The sequence below is a fragment of the Gopherus flavomarginatus genome, chromosome 3, assembly GCF_025201925.1.
Source record: "Gopherus flavomarginatus isolate rGopFla2 chromosome 3, rGopFla2.mat.asm, whole genome shotgun sequence".
NCBI lineage: Eukaryota > Metazoa > Chordata > Testudines > Testudinidae > Gopherus > Gopherus flavomarginatus.
This window is the reverse complement of record NC_066619.1, coordinates 73,162,274-73,182,070: the sequence shown is the minus strand read 5'-3', so window position 1 is coordinate 73,182,070 and position 19,797 is coordinate 73,162,274. Positions and strand designations below refer to the sequence as shown.

Genomic DNA, 19,797 nt, shown 5'->3' with positions numbered 1-19,797 from the left:
CACCCTTTACCCACTGAGAGTTTCAAAATAAAATGTATTTTTATAATACACAAACACAATAACTGAAAGTCTATTTTTAAAACATATTTGTTTGAAAAAACACTCTAAAAAGGCTGAAAAACATCCAACATACGTTTCCTAGTACTCTAGAAATACAGTATTCAGGAAGCCTTGATCTATGTACATTTATTGGAGCATAAAAATGAATTTGGTTTGCTAATGGGTTTAGAATGCAAGACTTAATGTGCATTCAAAAATCATGAATTTCTATTCAGTTAATAACAAAAGTCAATAAATTGTCATTTAAACCTAGCATTTCCAGGAGCATTTTGAAACGGAAATAGAAAATTCTTTATAAATGATGTTTACATATAGTTTCTTTAGAACACCAGGACGTAAAGCTTCATAGCCAAGCACTGCCAAGAGAATTTCCAATATGGAGCTGTCTGTGGTGCTGAAAGAGAACAAACCAACCTATGGCACGAGGAACTGCTGCCCTTCTGCCTTCTCACTATGGAGTACATAGTCTAACAAAATAATAATCTAACGTGTCAGCTCAACCAAGGCTGTAATATAAAATTTCCTCCATAAAATAACCTTGTGAAGGAACCTCATAATGCTAATGAAACCCGCTTACCAAACATCCTTAAAATAGGATCCTTGTGAGGTCAGGACTGGCAAGCTGCAGAGTTTAGCTTTATTGCCAATTTGACTGTTTTCCTATCAGAATACATCAAAAAAGACATTTAAATTGGTAGCACACAGTCACCTCCAGTATAGGGAAGGACTGAACCACACATTGTTCAGACTTCCCATTGGCAGTAGCTCAAGGGAGTATGTCATTGAAAATAAAGAAGAAATTTTGATTCCAGCTAGTAGGCATTTTAGGCCATCAGGTGCCATCAAGAGTAACTTCTGAGAGCAGAAACAATCTGTAAACTGTCATCATTTGTCACAAAATACTCTCCATCATGTTTTGTAGAACAAACACCTCTTATTTCCAAGTAGCATTGCTTCCCTCAAATTGTAAAACGTGACACACTACAAACAGAGAATATGGATATTCTTCCAATTCCTAGAATATTGTTTGCTATCTCAGAGAGTTCCTGTTAATTTGCACTGTACTGACTAGCACGGTCTCAACACTTTCCAGATGAGGATTAGAATGGAATCAATGCCCAAACACAGATTAGGTTAACAACAAATAGTGAGTTCAAACAACCCACCAGAGAAAAAAACAATCAAACAATAAAACCTTCATCATCAAGTATGCCACATCTCTATGGACATAGTCTTGTAGTCCTCACTAAAGATAAAATTCTCATTGAAGGTAACGAAGATAAAAATTTGGCACTACAGATGTCCCTTCAGAAAACAGATGGCTAAAAATTTGATCTTCTTTAAATCTACTGTCAGTAGGAGTATGCAATATTTTTCATGGAACAATAATCTGAAGAATAGATTTCATAATTTCTGTTACAAGCCACAATATTTAAATTGTGTCCACTGTATGCAGACATGAAGTATAATATTCACTTATATACCGTTATTATTTGCTACTTATATGGCCATTTATGTTGTTTTTTCGTGCTTTTTACAGAAAGGTGAATAAAAAGTTTTAAGTAGGTTGCCTTTAAATCAAGAGGATATTTAATGTTGTCAGCTTAAAGGTGGTATAGTGACCTTTCCCATATTGCTGAAAAGAGATCTCCTTCTTCATTGTCCAGGTAAATGAACTGAGCTCTGAAGATCTGCAGTTTATCCAGAACCCTACAATGACTATTGGCAGTCTATACTACCTTCCTGATGAAAAGAAACTGTACCGCTATTTTACAACTAAGGACTTGTCTACACTACCATGTGGGGTCGATATAAGTTACGCAACTTCAGCTACGTGAATAGCATAGCTGAAGTTGTCCTACTTAGATCTACTTATCATGGTGTCTTCACTGCAGTAAGTTGACTGCTGACTCTCTTCTGTCAACTCTGCTTGCGCTCCTCATTCTGGTGGTGCACCAGAGTCGACGAAAGAGTGCTCAGTAGTCCATTTAGTGCATCTAGTATAGATGCAATAAATCAACCCCCGCTGGATCTGCCAGGTAGTATAGACAAGTATGTTCTTAGTTTTAGTGCTACCAGGCAGTGTTAAACTATATTAACTTTGATTAAGCTACCAGATGGTGTTAGTCATTCTATATCATCTCATTTACTGGGAAGCTCTCTAAGAGGGGAACTAAACCCAGAAGAATTCACAGAAATGCAACTAAAGTTGCATTTTTGTTTATTACCAACCAGAAAAACAAATAAGTCACTGTAAGGTAGGGTTGCCAACACTGTATTTCAAAAATAAGGGACTGTTTCCTTAGCACCTTCCCCCCCGATATTATAATAATCAGTACTGACCTACATTCGCTAGAGGTATTTCTTGCTGCTTTTTGCAGCACTCAGTAACTCTCGATCTTGTTGTACAGAGGGAAAAAAAATAAGGGACATCACTTGTAATAAGGGACTGTTGGCAACCGTACTGTAAGGTCTTTGATTTCATATATATTTGCTGAAGAACAGAAGTCCTGGATTATTTTATCTTTTGTTAACAACTGGAGAAGACACATACAGAAAGACACACAAGCTCCAGCTTTACTACCAGCTGTAGCAATTATTATTTGCAAAAATTTAGCCGACAAATGTAAATCTGTGGTCTTTCTAAATAATTAGTACTAATCAAAATCGTAGGACAAAATCATTGATATATTTTTTGGATCTGTTGTAGATTATTAGAGTTCCCTTATTAATACAATTGTAGGCACAGTTCTCTACAAAACATTAACTTCTCCAAACTTCAGAAATCTTTGGGCTTTTTCTTATTATTATTTATTTTGGTTAGGGTTTTGAGTTGGTTTTTTGGTGGCAGGGCAATAATCTAAACATGGCAATTGTTTAATGAACAAATGTTTGAGTACTTTCAAAATTTTTGTTTTACTGTAGTTTGGAAAATTAACTGATGTATATATATAGATAAAATTAATTATCTTAAAATTTCTTTTTATTTTCTATTTAAAGTTTCTTAACAGAATTGCATACAGCAACTGAAATATCTAGGAAAGTTGTTTTTAAGTACATTTTTACATAACACGCTTCTACAATTTTCATTATGAAAAGCACTCTGAGGGAAAAAACCTCTGCATTACAGAAATATCAACATATTTTTTCTATTTTTCTTAAGTCATCCAATAGTTTATATTAACACAACTACTCAAGAAGAATTTAATTAACCGATTTCCTAGCTCTATGATCTTAGCGCAAAGAACTAGAGCCTGATTCAGAAATGTGAGTTTTACACATATAAGGACTGCAGGATCAGGGTTCTATTTTGCAAATGGTCTCAGATAAAACAGTATTCTTTTACTCGATTCTTAGCAGGTAGAAGCCTGTACTTACTCTTATATAACAACTATATTATAGAGCAACACAGTGGATGAGGTAGTATCGTTTATTGAACCAACTTTGTTGCAGCTCAAAAGCTTGTCTCTTGCACCAACAGAAGCTGATCCACTGACTTTGTCTCTAATATCTGGGACCAACACAGCTGCAACAACAGCAATATTATAGTTCCTTTATAAGTGTTCCATTTTTCTTTCTGTTAACTGATACAAACAAAAAAAGTTTTTGTCCTTAAAAATATTCACTACTGCTTTAAGCCAGGAATTCTCTATAGCAGGAAATAACAATAGCATTATATGCATCTAGGAATAAAATACCAAGGAAAAATTAATGTGGAGATTATCCTTATTTGATTATAAATCCAATCCTTTCTTCACTTTTTAGCTGAGCAAAATCCCAATTGAAAATTTGGGTTATTTATGACAGGAAGTCTATAAGTCCTGAAAAGGTACATTTTTAAATACTAAGGCAACACTTATTGATCATTACAATTTTTTCTCACATTTCTTTATTAGATGCTTTTAATTTCTGTGCCATTAAAAAAATCTGTTTACAGTTTAAACATTCTATGGCTTGTTTTATTTATCTTTTTTCTTTCCAACTATTGTCTTACCTTCAGTGTTTAGGGCAGCACGGTTAAGACTTCATATCTAGAGGTGACTGAAGTCTCCCTACAATTAATCATGTGAACTACTGAGGATATACGGATCAGCATAATATAGTTCTAAATTCTGGGCTAAATAATTCCCCTTATAGCATAAAACAAGTGTACACAGAATACTCTATTCAGTCATTCAGAATAAGTGATTATGCAGCATATTACAGACATTTTTATAACTTCTAATAAGAATATCAATTTATTATACTTAGTCTCTTTAAGATCCCTTTGAAATAGATTCAGTAAACTTTAGAAGAAACAAAGTGAACGTTTTCTGAAATACTGGAAAAGAGTAACTACTCACCAAAGAACGCCCTTTGAAAACTGAGTCTTTTCATTATTGACAGTTTCAATGTTTGGTAGTTTATAAAGTGAAGCATTACCTGAATTTCCCTTGCGTGGTACACAATAATAAGACCAAGCAGAATAATCGTGGAGAGGCTAATAAGGCATTTTAGAGCTAATGAATACAGCGACTCCTGCAACAGAAAAATATTTGAGTGTCCATGAAAAGATATACATCTGTATAAAGACTTTTTGTCCTTCACCCTTCTGAACTGTGATGAGGGCAAATCTATCTTGCATAACAGAGACCAGGATTACTGACTTGATTTCTCTCTTTTAAGGATGCAGAATAGGTGCTCTAAATTAAAACGGCTATTTGTCATTGCTTCAGCAGAAAGTCCAGTACAGGTGGGACAGCCAGCACTGGGAAACCAATTTACTCTCTAGGGACTGCCAACAGGATGGAGAGCTCTAGCCTGAGAGGGCAAAAAGTCTCTCTCAAATCTATGGAATTACGAAAACCCAAAGAAATTGACCCTGGTTGGCAGAATGAAGAGTTGATCGTGGCGATTTAAACTGCTGACTTAGAAAATACAGTTTTCTTTTCAAATTGTTCTTAAATCCCTTCTCTCCCTCCTCCTCTGTCCTCCTTATCCTTTCCCTCCCAGGTTTGTAGCGCATGTCGCAAAGGAGCAGCGCCTAACGGACACTGACAAGTGACTGTAGAAAGTGTCTGCAGGGCACGCACGGGGTGGGAGCCGCTCTCCGGAGGGGAAAGGCGGCCGGCCGGCCTGATCTAACAGCTGGCTGGGACCTTGGAGAGAGCGCGGAAGGCAGAAGGAGGGAGGGGTGGGTAGCAAGCTAGTGCCAGGGACAACGCAAGCCCAGCAGCAGGAGGAGAGAGAGGGAGGCTGGCAGCTAGCGCTTTGGAAGGGAGGCGAGCGGGGAGGGGCAGGTACCTTGGTGTAGGCGCCCCAGGACAGCTCGGTCTCGATGACCATCACCACGATGCCGAACATGCCGAAGATGAGCGCGTAGTCGCTGAGCCGCTTGCGCTTCTCGAAGAGCGCTCGGCGGTGCCCCAGCTTGTAGCCGATGTTCTGATTTTTCTTCTTGCTGGACTTGCTGCCGCTGTTGTTTTGGCTGCTGCCCCCCACGCTGCCCCCGGGACCAGGGCCGTGCAGCGCCAGGTTGTTGGAGTTGTTGTGCTCCGGCTTGGACACCACGATCTCCGGGGCGGAGGAGGAGGCGGCGGCACCGGGGCTGGAGAGCGGCGGCTGCAGCGGCTGGGACTCAGAGTCCAGCTCCTGCAGGTTCCTGCGGGACGAGCTCAGGTGGCTGAGCGGCCGCATGACGCCGCCGTTGTACCTGCAGCTGCTCATGGCTATTTCGGTGAAGGGGTTGCTCTCTCGGCGCTGGTGGGGCTGGTGATGGTGATGGGTGCTGCCGCTGCTGATACTGCTGCTGGGGCTGGCTGCCTGCTGCTGCAGGCTATGGCACTGGTGGTACTGGGAGTGGTAGTGATGGTGGTGGTACTGGTGGTGGTGGGGCTGCCTGGACGAACCGGCATGGCTGGAGGGGGTGAGCTCGCTGACGTTCAGCTGGCTGCCCTGCCTGGAGGAGGCGGCGGAGGAGGAGAGCGGCGAGGAGTGGGTCCTGAAAGCGCCCGACAGGGGCGAGGAAGTGCGGAGCACCAGGGGCAGGTTATCCCCCGCCGCAGCCCCGGAGTAGGTGCAGTTGTTGCACTGGAGACATGGGCTGTGCTGCTGGAGCAAGCTCTGCTTATCCTGGCCCGGTGGCAGCTGCTGCTGCTGGCAATGCAGGCGCGGGCGCTGCTGCTGCTGCTCTGAGCAGAAGCCCGGCTGGAACTGCAGCGGCGTTTCCATGTCAGAGCTGTTAAAGCTGCAGGAGGACCAGGCGGTGGTGCACCCTGCGCAATGCGTTATGGTCGGCAGCGGCGAGTCCTGCCGCCGCCACGAAGGGCCCATCCCGGCGCCCGTAGAATCCAGCCGGCGAGTCCGATTGGTTGGGCGAACCAAAACAACGGGCATGACGTCACCTGGAGGACGGGAAAGCTGCAGCGTGAGGCGAGAAGGGAGGGGGCGCGGGGAGAATCCCGGGAGCAGCTGCCGCTGCCAGCCTGCACGAGCGCTGCCCCGCCCCTGCCCGGGGAATTCCACATTCCCTGCAGTGCAACGTGGGCGGGGCTGGGCGCGGCGCGGCGAGCCGGGCTGCAAAGAGCTGCTCAGGTAGGTAAGGGTCTGTCCGTCTTTTCTCCCTTGGGGGCACTTACACCATGGATCGTCCCGCCGGAGCAACAACAAGGCACAATTAATGACCACAATCACCATTCGTAGCAATATTCCGCCCACCTAGAGCCTGCCACGGTGGGTGCCTCAGACCCTTCGTAAGCACTAGCGACTTGCTGTCAACGAGTAACCCTGACTAGCACAGCACTTGAGGTGGTTATATTCCCTCTGGAATCCTGTTCTACAGGAATACCTTTGGCCCTACAGATGCTGCCTGTTAGGATCAGAAATCTCTGCAGTTAGGATTTGCTGCTGCCTGTTTACAATAATCTGCAAATTATTCCTCATTCGTATCCAAAACGGGGGAAATGTGACCTCGTAATTACTTGTTAGCAGAAGGTGCTGCAGCTATGATACTAAAGTTTGACAGGTAACAGTATCAGTTTCAATAGGATACAAACGCGGTACCAGTGCAATGCCTGCTGTATTTCATATGACTTCATGGGGGATGGACTGCATGCAGGAATTTTCCCCTGCCCCAGTAATTATTTTGGGAGCAGCTTGGAACAGATTGCTTGATTTCATTCAGAATAACAGAAAATCGCAGAATTACAGTGATAGAGGCAGCAATCATACCCCTGCCTGTGTATGGTGGTTCTGATCTGGAGGCAGCCATGAAAAGCTTTTCACTGAAGTGTGGGAGTAATGAATTGTTGAGCCAGGACGTGTGGCTGTGTCTAACGGGGAACTAGGACTGCACCTGTTCACAAACAATTAGCTATAGGGAGAGAAATACCTCCCTCTTCTCCCCCCCCACTCCAGACCCTTCTCCTTGACATGCTTAAAAGATTTGCAGTCCCGATGTGCAGTGGAAGCACTGGCAAATGCCAAAGCTCGAAACTAGGGGGAAATGGGGAAGCCTAGCTGGAGGCGGGGATTTCCCTGGACCTAACAATGCTCCCCTCATTCTAGACCATTGGATTCGCTCACATTTACGCTTTTTCCGAAACATCGGGCTTTGCGCCCCGCTTCTTCCTGTCCCCGTCTTCAGCTGCACGGGAAAGGTGGCAGTAGGTGAGGCCTGGCCCTGGGGCGATAGAGCACAAACGAGGCCCTGCTAGTGGCCTTGGGGAGCTGTCCAGCGATCCCCAGCAGGGCCTGGAGGGAAAGGGCAGTGGAGTCCTCCTGCCCCTGGTCTTCCTCTTTCATAAGCTGCTGGCCACCTGGAGCGGGTTCCCTGGAGACCTGAAAGACAGACATGTAGCATGACTTCATGCCTCCAGCCATCCTCTCCCTGTCTGCCTACCTATGCACTGAGAACAAGCATACATATGAGAGAATAGAGAGAAGACCCAAGCTATTTCAAGAAAGATGTTGTCATATGTATCTGTGTGTTAATGTACATGCAGAGACACTAAACTCTAAGGGTGAAATCTGGACCCCATTGAAATCCATGGAAAAATTGCCTCTGATTTCCATGGGACCAGGATTTTGCCCTATGGTTCAGGCAACTAAATGCATGAGCAGTCCCATGTACATGCATACGTGTTTGCAGGATTGGGGCCTAAAACTGCACTCATTCAGTACGTTTGTTATTCATATGAAGTCAATGGACTATTAGCAAAAGGGTTATTTCTAAGTAGGGTTTGCAGGATTGGGTCCAGAGGCTTAGATATACTCCTTTTAAAAGTGGAGGGTTAGGGGGAAAGGGAGAGAAGAGAGACACAGGAATTGTCAAACCTGTAACTGGATTTTCTCATTAAAAATAAAAGAATACTCAAAAATAAACTAAATTCCAAACATTTTTCAAATCCTACAGTTAAAAAATTTGAGGGATTTTGCCATATGATTTTTTTTTTTAATTTTCATTGAAAACTTGAGAGAAGAAGTCAGTCAATAGAAGATTCACGGTGTTTTCAAAAAAAAATCTGCCAACAATAATCCACCAAAAGATTTACATGATAGAGACTTGTTCTAATAGGTCTAAGACTTACTGTGAAACAGGATCACTTTCATTAAGTAATTGTATTTCTGACCTGGATCCAGTTTCCTGAAATTTTATTCTGCAACAACTCTAGTGTTGCCCATCCACTACCGTTTTGCCTTCTTTTCCCCAGTGACTTCAAGTGAATAATTCATTTTAGCAGTTCCCTTAGACAGTTTAATGTCTGAGCCAGATAAAGTCTCTATTTTGCATTTACTTAGAGAGAGGAAAGAATAGTGAAAATGGTAAGTGATTCATTTATTATAGCCATGCTGCTCTCACTGCTAGAGTTAAGGCTGTGTCAGCATTTCTATTATGCAGATGGCTTCCAAGAATCAGAAATTCAACAGTTAAATTTCATTTGAATGGCCTGACTTTAAGGAGTCAAAGTCTCTAAAAATCTTTATTTTTTCCCCTACTACTTCGGGGAAATGTTTGTTTAAGCATTTGTAAATTATAGAAATGCAGATAAAATAATTGTTGATAATGATAGGTTTGTGTGTTTGTGTTTTTCAGTAGGTGTTTCCATCTCACAAAATAATTAGATTCCCAGTGACATTTTGTATGCTTTAATCAGGTCTGTCTTGGGTAATTTTATTAGGGGTGAAGTTGTCAGAGAGGAGTGGATGAAGTGTTTGAACAACTAAGCTATTTAATTTAGGAAAGGCAAATTTACAGCAGACCAATAACTTTATTCTCAGCCAGAATGTGGTATATTGCTTTCAGGACACAGATCTTGTAAATATATACTGATGGCAGTTTCACTGATGTAATAAAACATTATGGTTCTAAAAAACAGTCACAGGATTATTGTAATAACCCACAAATTGGGGTGTTTAAGTATGCTTAGACATGATTATAAAATAAGTGCCTGTAAATATGGGTTTGTATGATATACAGTATCATAATGGCTCATAAAAGATGTCAGTCTGTTGGGTTAATAATCTGGATTTGAAGTCCCTTAATACATATTTGAATGACAGATGAAGTTACAATATTCTGTTAAATCAATCTGCATCTTCAAACTATATTAATGTACTTGAACTGTATAAACCCACTTCTCATATATTTGAGTAAAAAGGAAATTGTTTTACACTTATTTTAAGTAAATTTAACAGTATTATAAACAGACAAAACAAAATCCAGAGTTATGCCATGCATTCTACCTCAAATCGTTCTGTTTTGTCTAAATCTTGAAGGGTAATATTTGGGTCTCAGATTAGTCCACAGAGGCACATCTCAGGGACTATATTTGTAAATCTATCTGTGCATGGAAATTCTATATAAAAGTAGGTACCAAGAGATTTGCTTCATGATAGGATGAATTAAAGAATGTAGACAGTTTTAACTTTGATCTTCCTTACTTTTGTCTGTTCATGTCATGGTCTTAGTGTTAGTTTAATATACTTTTTTCCCCTTTAACCTTCCTGGCAACTCTTGTTCTTCATCCTGAAGATTTCATATCATGTCAGTTTATCATGAGTTAATCTTAAATGCATAACTAAATCTCCAAATTTTCTGTGTTTTCATCTAATCTGATAATTTAGTTTTAATTGTTAATAAAGTTATAAAATCAGAAAAAATAATATGAATTTTTAATATAATTTTACCTTACAGAACACGTATATGTAAAAGCTTGCTTGTGTTCTGTAAGGTAAAATTATATTATATTATTTAATATGTGAACATCTACCAATCCCGTTTTTAGTGTATTTATTGTTGACAGATTGTGTCTGTCCTTAAAATTAGGTCAAGCACTCTGCTGCTACTAGCTTTTGGAATATATTGTGTGCTTGCTTCATCATTCTTTAAAACAATAAACAACTGAATATTCCCCTATTTAACACAAGAGGGCATACTAATACACTCAACATATTATAAAACTAATCAACTGCAAGCTTTTATTTGTTTCAATTATACAGAGATTATTTTTACTACCCAAATTTTAAAGGTCTAAAATAAAAAATTAGTGAGAGCTTACTTTTTTAAATGCTAGAGGAATAGACCCCCACTCTCTCTGTTTGTCAAAGATGCAGAAAGAGCAGGAATAGAAAGGCACACTATTTAAATCAACCCTGCTTCTTATAATAAGCATTTTTGAAACTTTGTGTAAGAATGGGTGAGTAAAAGCATTTGAATAGTACAGACAAATGATGCTAATTGAATTGCCTTTGTATGAAAGGGACATTAGCATGGCATAACACAAAACTGATAAAATGGTATCATAAGGCATGTGCCAAGGTGTAATGACAGACCTCCTACAGAACAATTATTAGAGTTTTTCTTTGTTTCATCAACATTTTTTAATTCTCTGTTAAGCCTGCTCTGAGCACTATTTTAGGTCACTATGCTGCTATGTCAAAGATGCCATGTTATGGGAAGGAATTTATTTTAGATCTAGTTTGATAGTGTGTTTAGAAAAAAGTCCTGTTTTCCAGCTGGCTACTCTAAAAGCCATTAATTGCTAGGACAAGATCAATACTGTAGAGTAAAGCTGTACCATTGATAACATGTGGAGCCCAACAGATGCAGACAAAAATATTGCTAGTTTCTTAGATCAGGAAAATTCCTGACCTATCTTAAGTAAAAGCCCTTGGCATTGGTCATTATTGTTTTAGCCCATAGATGTTTTAGGGGGCAAATAATGGCAGCTTTAAATCATAGATTATCAGGGTTGGAAGGGACCTCAGAAGGTCATCTACCAACCCCCTGCTTGAAGCAGGACCAATCCCCAGACAGATTTTTGCCCCAGATCCCTAAATGGCCCCCTTAAGGATTGAACTCACAACCGTGGGTTTAGCAGGCCAATGCTCAAACCACTGCAGCTGTTGTATTAGAGCACATTATTTGAAGTTAGAGAGAGCTATTTTAGCCAAACTCCTGCAGTCCTGACTAAATCAAAACTCCAAGTCAATAAGACTTTTGCCTGTCTAAAGTTAAGGGTTCAAAGGTACCACTGGATGCATGCTTCTGTTAGTTGTGGCAATGAACAAAATAAATTGAACAGGCTAAGAAGTTGCACAGAGGCTGAAAATGGTAATATGCAGCATTACTTTTGGCCTCAAAAGGATATCTCCCCAGACCATGAGTTTCTAAAAATCACTAAAGGAAAGAGTGTTCACTATTAAAGTGGGGATAGATGTGGATGTGTACAGAGAATTATACTGTTTGAAGAAAATTAGAACACTAACATCCTAAGCAATAAATAGCTTACTGCAAATGCACACCATAGGTTCAATCAACTGAAATATCCTGGGGATTTATTCAAAGATGAGACTAAGATTATTTAACATGTTGATTGTCACTGAGATCCTGAACACCAAGACCTCGTTTATGATACTCCAAATTAAGAAAGTATTATTTTTCCAGGTTTGATGTCATGTCATGTCATAGATCATAATTATATTTTGTTTTACCTCTTGAAAAAAATGGTGACTATAGTATATTATAGGTATAGTATAACTGTGCCTAGAGATTTCAGACCTCAGATGTGGTCTTTTAGTTAGGTTGTATGACTCTTAACATTGGTGAGCACTTATGGGATGAATCACATTAACTTGATTGGGTTTCATTGTACGAGTAAATGCTTACCAACATGAGTAAAGGTTGCACAGTTGGGTCTTTAAATAGGAGACACATGATGTTTTAAAAGTGTAGAAAACTGGCTTTTTCAGCCTTGTAGCTATGAGGAGTATCAAGAGTCATTATTAGTTGTAATGGGAAGAAACAGGTAACATAATCCCTGAAGAAGACAAGCACAGAGAGAGAGAAAATAAGATGCATAGGCAAGGGAGAAAATGTGTTTAACTGAGACTTGAAATGGGATACAAAGACATTGAGACGGAGAGATAATTATTAAGATGACAGGAACTGCAGAGGAAAAAGCTCTCTCGAACAATAGTGAGACTGTAAGAAAAGACAGAGCCATAGCTAGACCAAAAAGAGGAGTAAAGGAAGATTATCCATATGATCGTATAGGATGGAGAGTTTTAAAAACAAAGCAGTCAGTTTTCAACTGGATTCTGAAATGAGTAGGATGCCAGTGGAAGTTTAAGATGTGAGTCATTGTTGTGCAGCTTCATACAGGTGAGTGGGAAAGAACATTCTGCATATGCTGGAATCTATAAAGATGGGACTTAAGGTCACAGTGACCAAGGTGCAGTAGTCAAGGAGAGAGGAGATGAAGGCGTGGATGTGGATTTCAGCAGAGGTGAAACTAAGGCAGTCACAAACAACATTGTAGAGACGGTGATTGTATATTTACAGACCCAGGAAATCTGGGAGAATGAGTTCAGGATAAAAGGATAACCCAGAGGTTGCAGAGATATGTGGTGTCTGAGTCACAATATACAAAGGTTTTTGGGGTCTGATCCTCTTGTCCATAAGGATCACTTCTGTCTTTGAGGCTTTTAGCCGAAGGAATTTGAGAAGCCTCAAATTTAAGTGGCCAAGGCTCTGCAATGTTTCCCACATTAGCCATTAAAGCAGAGGTGGTGGTCAGGGAATAGCTTATATTTTTACGGTACTGTAATGACTGCTCCACAGTAAAAATGTTAAAGTCTTCCCATTTTTGCCCCATGCATTCTCCAACTACTAAATTTCTCTTCACACAAATGTTTGTTTTTGACTTGATGAACTCACTTGAATTAAACAATTGATCACAGAAGAGCATTTAAATCTTAGTTCCAGTAGGCAGATGGGGTATTATTATGTTCCTTTCAGCTTCCTTTCTGCACAGCTGTGTTTTGTGAACATCCTCTGTCATCAATACCTGACCTGTGAGCAAAACCCAGGGTGGGCTTTCTTTCTGGCCACACAAGGCTCTTTGAATGTTCCTTCCCCTCTTTTTGTGTTCAGCTGCCCAATCAGTTACAAGATGGGGTGAGAAGATCTACAAATATGGTGAGGACTGCTTGCTGATAAGTCGGTGGCCCATGAATGGATCCTAATAACCCCTGAAGAACAAATTGCAAGGGCTGCCAACTAGCTATGCTGCGATAAAGCTGCAGCTTTAGGCTATTTTAGCATGCAGTACTGCAGAGTCAAATTTATAGTAAATATTGTGTTCCTTTATTTTAATGTGTAAATTTGGAATTATTTACTATAAAGATTTTGAAATTATTTTCCTTTCTGATATCTTTCACTAACTTGATGTTGAGGTGAGCAGGTAGCTGTGGAAAAGGGCTATGACTTTTTCCTAAAAGTCATTGGGCTAGACTGTGCTCTGTTGCACTGTGGATACAGAAAAAAGGGGTGGAAAATTGCCCTCAGAATGCTGGTAGTGGTCCATCCATGCAAACTCTGGGCAAGGAACAAGTGTTGAGGGAGCTGCATCAGGGTTCGCCTCCCCTTCATATCTTCCAGCAGAGCTGGCCAAACACAGAGGATCTGATCCAAAGCCAATTGAAGTAAATATAAAAACTCTCATTGATTTCAAAGGGCTTTATATCAGGCCCAAAGGGAGACGTATACCACAGCTTTTGTACATCTGCACTCCAGTAAGCTTTGGAGGAATTCTAACTCCACGCTGCTTTAACAGAGAGTTGTACCTTTAAGGTACAACTGAGGCTGCCCGTGGATTACCTGCCAATTTTTAGGAAAATTTGTTACAACAAGCTTACTAGCCTAGTGACTGATTTATATTCTGAAGCTTCCTGGTTTTTGTTTTTTAATTATATAAGCTTGGTTTAGGTGGAATGGAGCTTGTAACACTTTTCACATCTCATGAAATTACTACTAATCAGTTCACCTTTTCGATTCGAGCTGGGTAAAAATACTCCTATACATTGGTTCTCAGGAAATTAGTAGTTTACAAAAGCCAATTGAAGTTTTTATATGAAGTTGTTATAACATTTATGTGGTTTTAAAAAACATATTAGATCTTTTTGAAAAACAGAAAACTATCATTTTTTCAACCCGAAACTTTAACTTCAGACTTTCAAGATACATTTCATTCTAGCATGGACTACAGAGAAATTTTATGTAGAAAGGAGGGTTTTTGTTTTTATCTCTCCCCAGAAAGTTGAGAGAAGCCAAATGATAAGGGAGATCACAATCAAGTTTAAAATGGAAGGTTTCTTAGTTATGGAGTCACTGCTGTAATTCCATTATACAAGGCATGTCCTAGAAGTCCTTTCTCAGACCTGAACTTGTGTTTTAGTATTAAAAAAAAATCAACATGTATGGAACCATAAGTCAGTCAAACAGAGGCGTTAGGTCCCAATAAGACAATCAGAAAGAGCAGGTTTAGACAGTGGAGATCTAGGTTAGAAAACAGGTTTTGCCATGCCTCACTTAACGTTGTAATTATGTTCCTGAAAAATGTGACTTTAAGTGAAACTATGTTAAGTGAATCCAATTTCCCCAAAAGAATTAATGTACATGCGGGGGGGGTTAGGTTCGAGGGAAAAATTTTTTTTGCCAGACAAAAGGCTTTATATACATTTTAAACAAACAATGTAATACTACGCTGGGGCGAGGGGAGTAGTGTGCACATGCTGTCTGTTTACAAACATACTGTACATTACTATAGTTGAGAGAGGCCCCTGTCTTACCCTACACAGGCACAGCCAACTGGCACTGGAGATGAGGCAGGCAAGGAGGCTGAAGGTGCTTTAGGGTAGGAGAAGCACATTGCACAGCAGCGGCAGCTTCCCTTACTCTGCAAGCACCGGGGGGGAGAGCAAGGGGTCCTCAACCCTCAGCCTGCTCACTTCCCCCCTCCCTCCAAATCCCTATCCTTGACCTGCCTCTTCCCCCTCACCTCCTCCCCCTTTACTTCCCACGCTGCATCCTTGCTCCCCCCCTCCCTCCCCTCCCTTCTAAACATGCAAGCCAGCTGATTGCTGCTGGCAGGAGGCAGGGGAGGGAGAGAGGAGGCATGCTGAGTCCTCACTCCTCCCCCTCCCCCTTGCCTGGGGCACTCAGCTGGCTTGTGGTGTTTAGGGAGGAGAAGTGAGGACACAGCGCGCAGGCTTTGCCTCCTCCCCCTCCATCTCCTGCCCGGAGTAATCAGCTGGCTTGCGGTGTTGGGGAGGGAGGGGGAGCCTATGTACTGAGTCCTCGTTCCTCCCCCGCCATCCTGCCCCTGAAACGCAGCAAGCCAGCTGATTGCCATGGGGGCGGGGGAGGAGGGGGATGGCGCTAATCCATGGGGGCTGGAGCACCCACGGAAGCAAGGACTATGATTTTCCCCCCAAGTCAGATTGGCAGAGACTCTGGGGATTTTTTGCCTTCTCAGCAGTATGGGGCCTGGTTAACTTGCTGGTATGAACTAGAGTAAATGGTATATTCTGTGTAATTGTAAATCTATAAATCATGATTTGAGCACTTCAGTACCTCAATCAGAGGTTATGGGTCAATTCCGGGAGTGAGTGGATGAGATTCTGTGACCTGCAATGTGCAGGAGGTCACACTAGATGATCACAGTGCTCTTTTCTGCTTTTAAAGTCTATGAGTAAGAAACAAAATCTGTAGCATGCTACATAAGTGTCAGGCCTGTCAGCTCCAAGAGATGCAGCTGTTAAATCATGGCCAGTTTAGGACTATTTTCCAGAATTTGCTTGTGCTTATTATTAATTCAGTGGAGTCACTTAGCTGCAGCAAGTTTTCTCTTGCATGGTTCAAGAGGAAAATAGCTTTTGAATAATTTGTGGTCTCATACCAATTTTTGTATAGAAAATAAAAGCAAAGAATTTGCTATTTGGAATATAAATGTAAAGGTACATTGTTGACTTAATGGAACATTTTTAAAAGGCCACATATAAAAAGGTTCTTCTAAATTTATTCACAAAATGAATGCATAGATTTTTTTTTTCCAATCTACCAGCTAATTACTTTTAAAGCTGCCAAGGAAAACTACCAGATAATCAGTGTTTCATGCTAAAGCAAAGGAAATTTAGTAAGGACAATTGTGGTATTTCCTTATCTGTTATTTCCAGTTTTTTCCCCCAAAAGGTAGGGATTCTGTTACATTCTCTTAACTAATTTCATTTTTTGACTACCGTTAGGTTGGACACACCTAATGACAGACTTGTAGTACATGACTACGTTTATCCAGTACACAAATACATAATGTAAGGTTGTGGTTTATGCATCCCCATATTGTTTGATCAATGCTACCATAAGTCTCAAGAGAAACAAGAAAAAACTGGAAAATTACTCTGTGATAATTACATAATGACTAAAAACAACACTGAGCAATAAAAGGCATAATGGCCAGATACATGTGAAATGTGAACACAGAGGGCTACGTTGTGAAATATCTGTATTGTAATTGCAGTCTGAACATTCTTGCATGCACCCATTGCCAGTGTAAAACCTTTACTTGCCCGTGCATGCATCCATTGCCAGCGTAAAACTGTAACTTGCATGTGCAAATGAGTATTGTCACCTGCCAGATGGGTAACTGCATTTACAGATGGATATTCATGCATATCGCTTATCAGCATTTGAACAAATACTTCTTTGCATATGCACAGCTGAATTTTGTGTCCATGTACATGTAGTATTTTGAAGGTGCAGTTTAAATGCCTGCATTTGAAATTTTGGCCCAAAAACCCATCTCAGAAATAACTAGCATCTGAATCAAGACTGTAAATCTGGAACTAGTGAAATGTGCAGAGCTCTAATAAAAAGTTAGAATTTTTTTGCTGAAATATAATGGGATACACTTTCAGAAGGATGGTTTCCCTTGTGCCCACTCTTGTGCCTACATTTCAACTGTAGGCATAAATCTGAAAACTTGTGCCTCTAGCTACCTTGTTGCAGGCACAAGTTGGAGAGTTAAAGACAGAAGCACAGAGAACTGCAGGGTTTTTTAATGGGGATAAATTGTGTCTGTTATGAGGCCATGCTTGAACCTTCACTGAAAATATCCCCCTTCTGCATATGTATATAAATAATTTCTGAGTGAATACAATTGGAGTAAACACCAGTGAGAGACATTGATCTGTTGTATAAAAGTGACATGTGGCTGGTCTGGAAATGAAATTGATATGCTAGTTATTCTGAAAGAATTTTGGAACTATAGAACAATTTGAGATGGGAGAAATGGTTATGACAAATAAAAAATAGCAGTTACAAAATCGATGTGCCAGATATTAAAAACATCTAAAATAGTTGGGAATTGAGAAGTGTAATTATGAGAATGAGAGGTGATGTTTTGCTCAAAAATACAATATATTGACATAAAACAATTGTCTGAATGTGACATGTCAGCAGCCTTGAAATTCTCAACAAGCAAAGATTTTTCTCCTGTATTTAATGCCAATGGCAAATTCTGAGAACAGACAATCCTGTAAAATAAGCAATGCCACCCATCTGCCTCAATGGATGGAAGAAACTGAATGGGCCCATTGAGGAAAGAGGACAGTCTCAGCAGTCAAGTAGGCATATGCTCAATGAGGGACACAAGGTAGCTCCAGTCCACACTTGGGAGCCTGACACCCAGTGGCCAGCTGGGAAGAAGAGGATCTGATTGGCCAGCATTTCACAGTTCCCAGGATTTAATCTGGAATGAGAGCCGTGTGGAGCTTCTTCCAGCTCCATTCCAGCAGCCCCACCCTGAGCTAGGAATGGGAATCAGGCCTGACAGATGCTATGGGTCAAGCTGATCGCCCGTTTTGGGGTCAGGATGGAATTTTTTATCCTATGGGCCAACTGGCAGAGGATATGGGAGTCTTGCTGTCATGGGATAGGATCAGAGCAAGCTGAGTCCTGGTAAGTAGGCTGAGGAGAACCTGCCCAGAGTTATACGGTAAGAGCCTTGTACCCCATACTGGAACCAATTAAATGCCTGGTGTAGGAGAGCATGGGTGATGTGTGCACAGTGCCCCTCCCCTGTGTTAAACTTTAACAGAAATTGTGCCTGTTCCATCTGTCTTGTAAAAGGTGCCCCTGTAGTACAATTCATCTACAGTACTCTTTATAGCACCATGACTGTTCCCCTCATTGCAACCCTGGGATGCAAGGCACCCCAAAGAGGGCGGGAGGTAGGCAGAACCATCCCCCCATACATCAGCCTGTAGTGTTGGCAGCTGTGCAGTGGGAGTGAGGGAAATGTTTCATCTTTTGAAGCAAGCAAGCTCCTTCTGGGGGCTTGTGGTTCTACATGGCCCTCAAAGCAGAGCTGTACAGTTGAGCCCTGAGGTATTTCAAAGGTTTGTATAGGAGTAAGAATTCCAACTACATTGCTGTATCCAGAAATTCACAAGTGTATTTTGCATCTGCACTTCAATGAGACAGTGCGGATATTTAGAAGGTTATTGGAAAAAGTTAAATGAGGAAGATAATCCATACTTTATTTCATTGTCCTTGTGGTCTATAAAAGATGGATTTCACCAATTCAAATGCTGATTTAAAAGTGACTTTAAACAACTGCATCCTGCTCAAAGAAAAGATGAATGCTAACATACCTAATACTGCATTAGAAGTAAGAGATCTTATCAAATCAAGACAAAAACAAAAGCTGCAATATGACATCAGGAAAAGTGTTTCTAAAGTCACATGTGAATCTGTCATTAAATTGGAAAATAATGAAAACATACTATCAGGGAAGACAGAGCAAACATGCCAAGTTCTTCAGTAAGCATTTCGTTGATCTGAAGTGTCTAATTATATTTAAATACATAATAATCTAATGCAGTGATCCCCAAACTGTGGGGCATGCTCCCTTGGGGGGAGTGGAGGAACGTTTGGGGGACCCCGGGCCAGCCCCCACAGGGAGTGGCCAGGGAGTGCTGCCCATTGTAGTTCTGACCCTAGGCACAACTCCATTCTGTCCTCATTCTAGCTCTGGCCCGATTCGCTGCTCGTCTGTTCCCAGCCCAGCTCCAACCCCAACCCCAACCCCAGCCACAGCTCCACTCTGACCCCTTCTCTGCCCCCAGCCCAGCTCTGCCCTCTAGTCCCAGCTCCTCCCCCATCACCAGTTCAGCCCCCAGCTCTGCCTCTAGCCCAAGCTGCTCTATTGAGCCATCTGTGCAGTAATGGAGGGAGATATGGACAGATTCCATTACTGATAAGGGGGGCAATGTGACAGGACACTTTGGGCACCACTGATCTAATGATATTACCAACGCACTAAGGTTCAAGTTTTCAAAATTATCTCAACCCACCCTCCATGTGTGCAAACGCACACGTGCATGCGCACTTTTCAAGAAGTAACATTTGAGTGCAAA

At 41.1% G+C, this 19,797-nt stretch overlaps 1 protein-coding gene across 3 annotated transcripts in view; it reads right to left on the bottom strand.

The window, feature by feature from the left end:
- The window catches only part of KCNN2 (potassium calcium-activated channel subfamily N member 2), a 194,609-nt gene that overhangs the window by 110,550 nt on the left and 64,262 nt on the right, over positions 1 to 19,797 (bottom strand). For all 3 annotated transcript variants that reach the window (XM_050945747.1, XM_050945749.1, XM_050945748.1), the window contains exons 2-4: positions 7,624 to 7,878; positions 5,344 to 6,443; positions 4,483 to 4,578 (exon numbers count right to left, since the gene is read on the bottom strand). In XM_050945747.1, coding sequence (XP_050801704.1) covers positions 4,483 to 4,578; positions 5,344 to 6,443; positions 7,624 to 7,645 — 1,218 coding nt within the window. In that variant the 5' untranslated portion in view covers positions 7,646 to 7,878. The remainder of the gene's footprint in view (positions 1 to 4,482; positions 4,579 to 5,343; positions 6,444 to 7,623; positions 7,879 to 19,797) is intronic.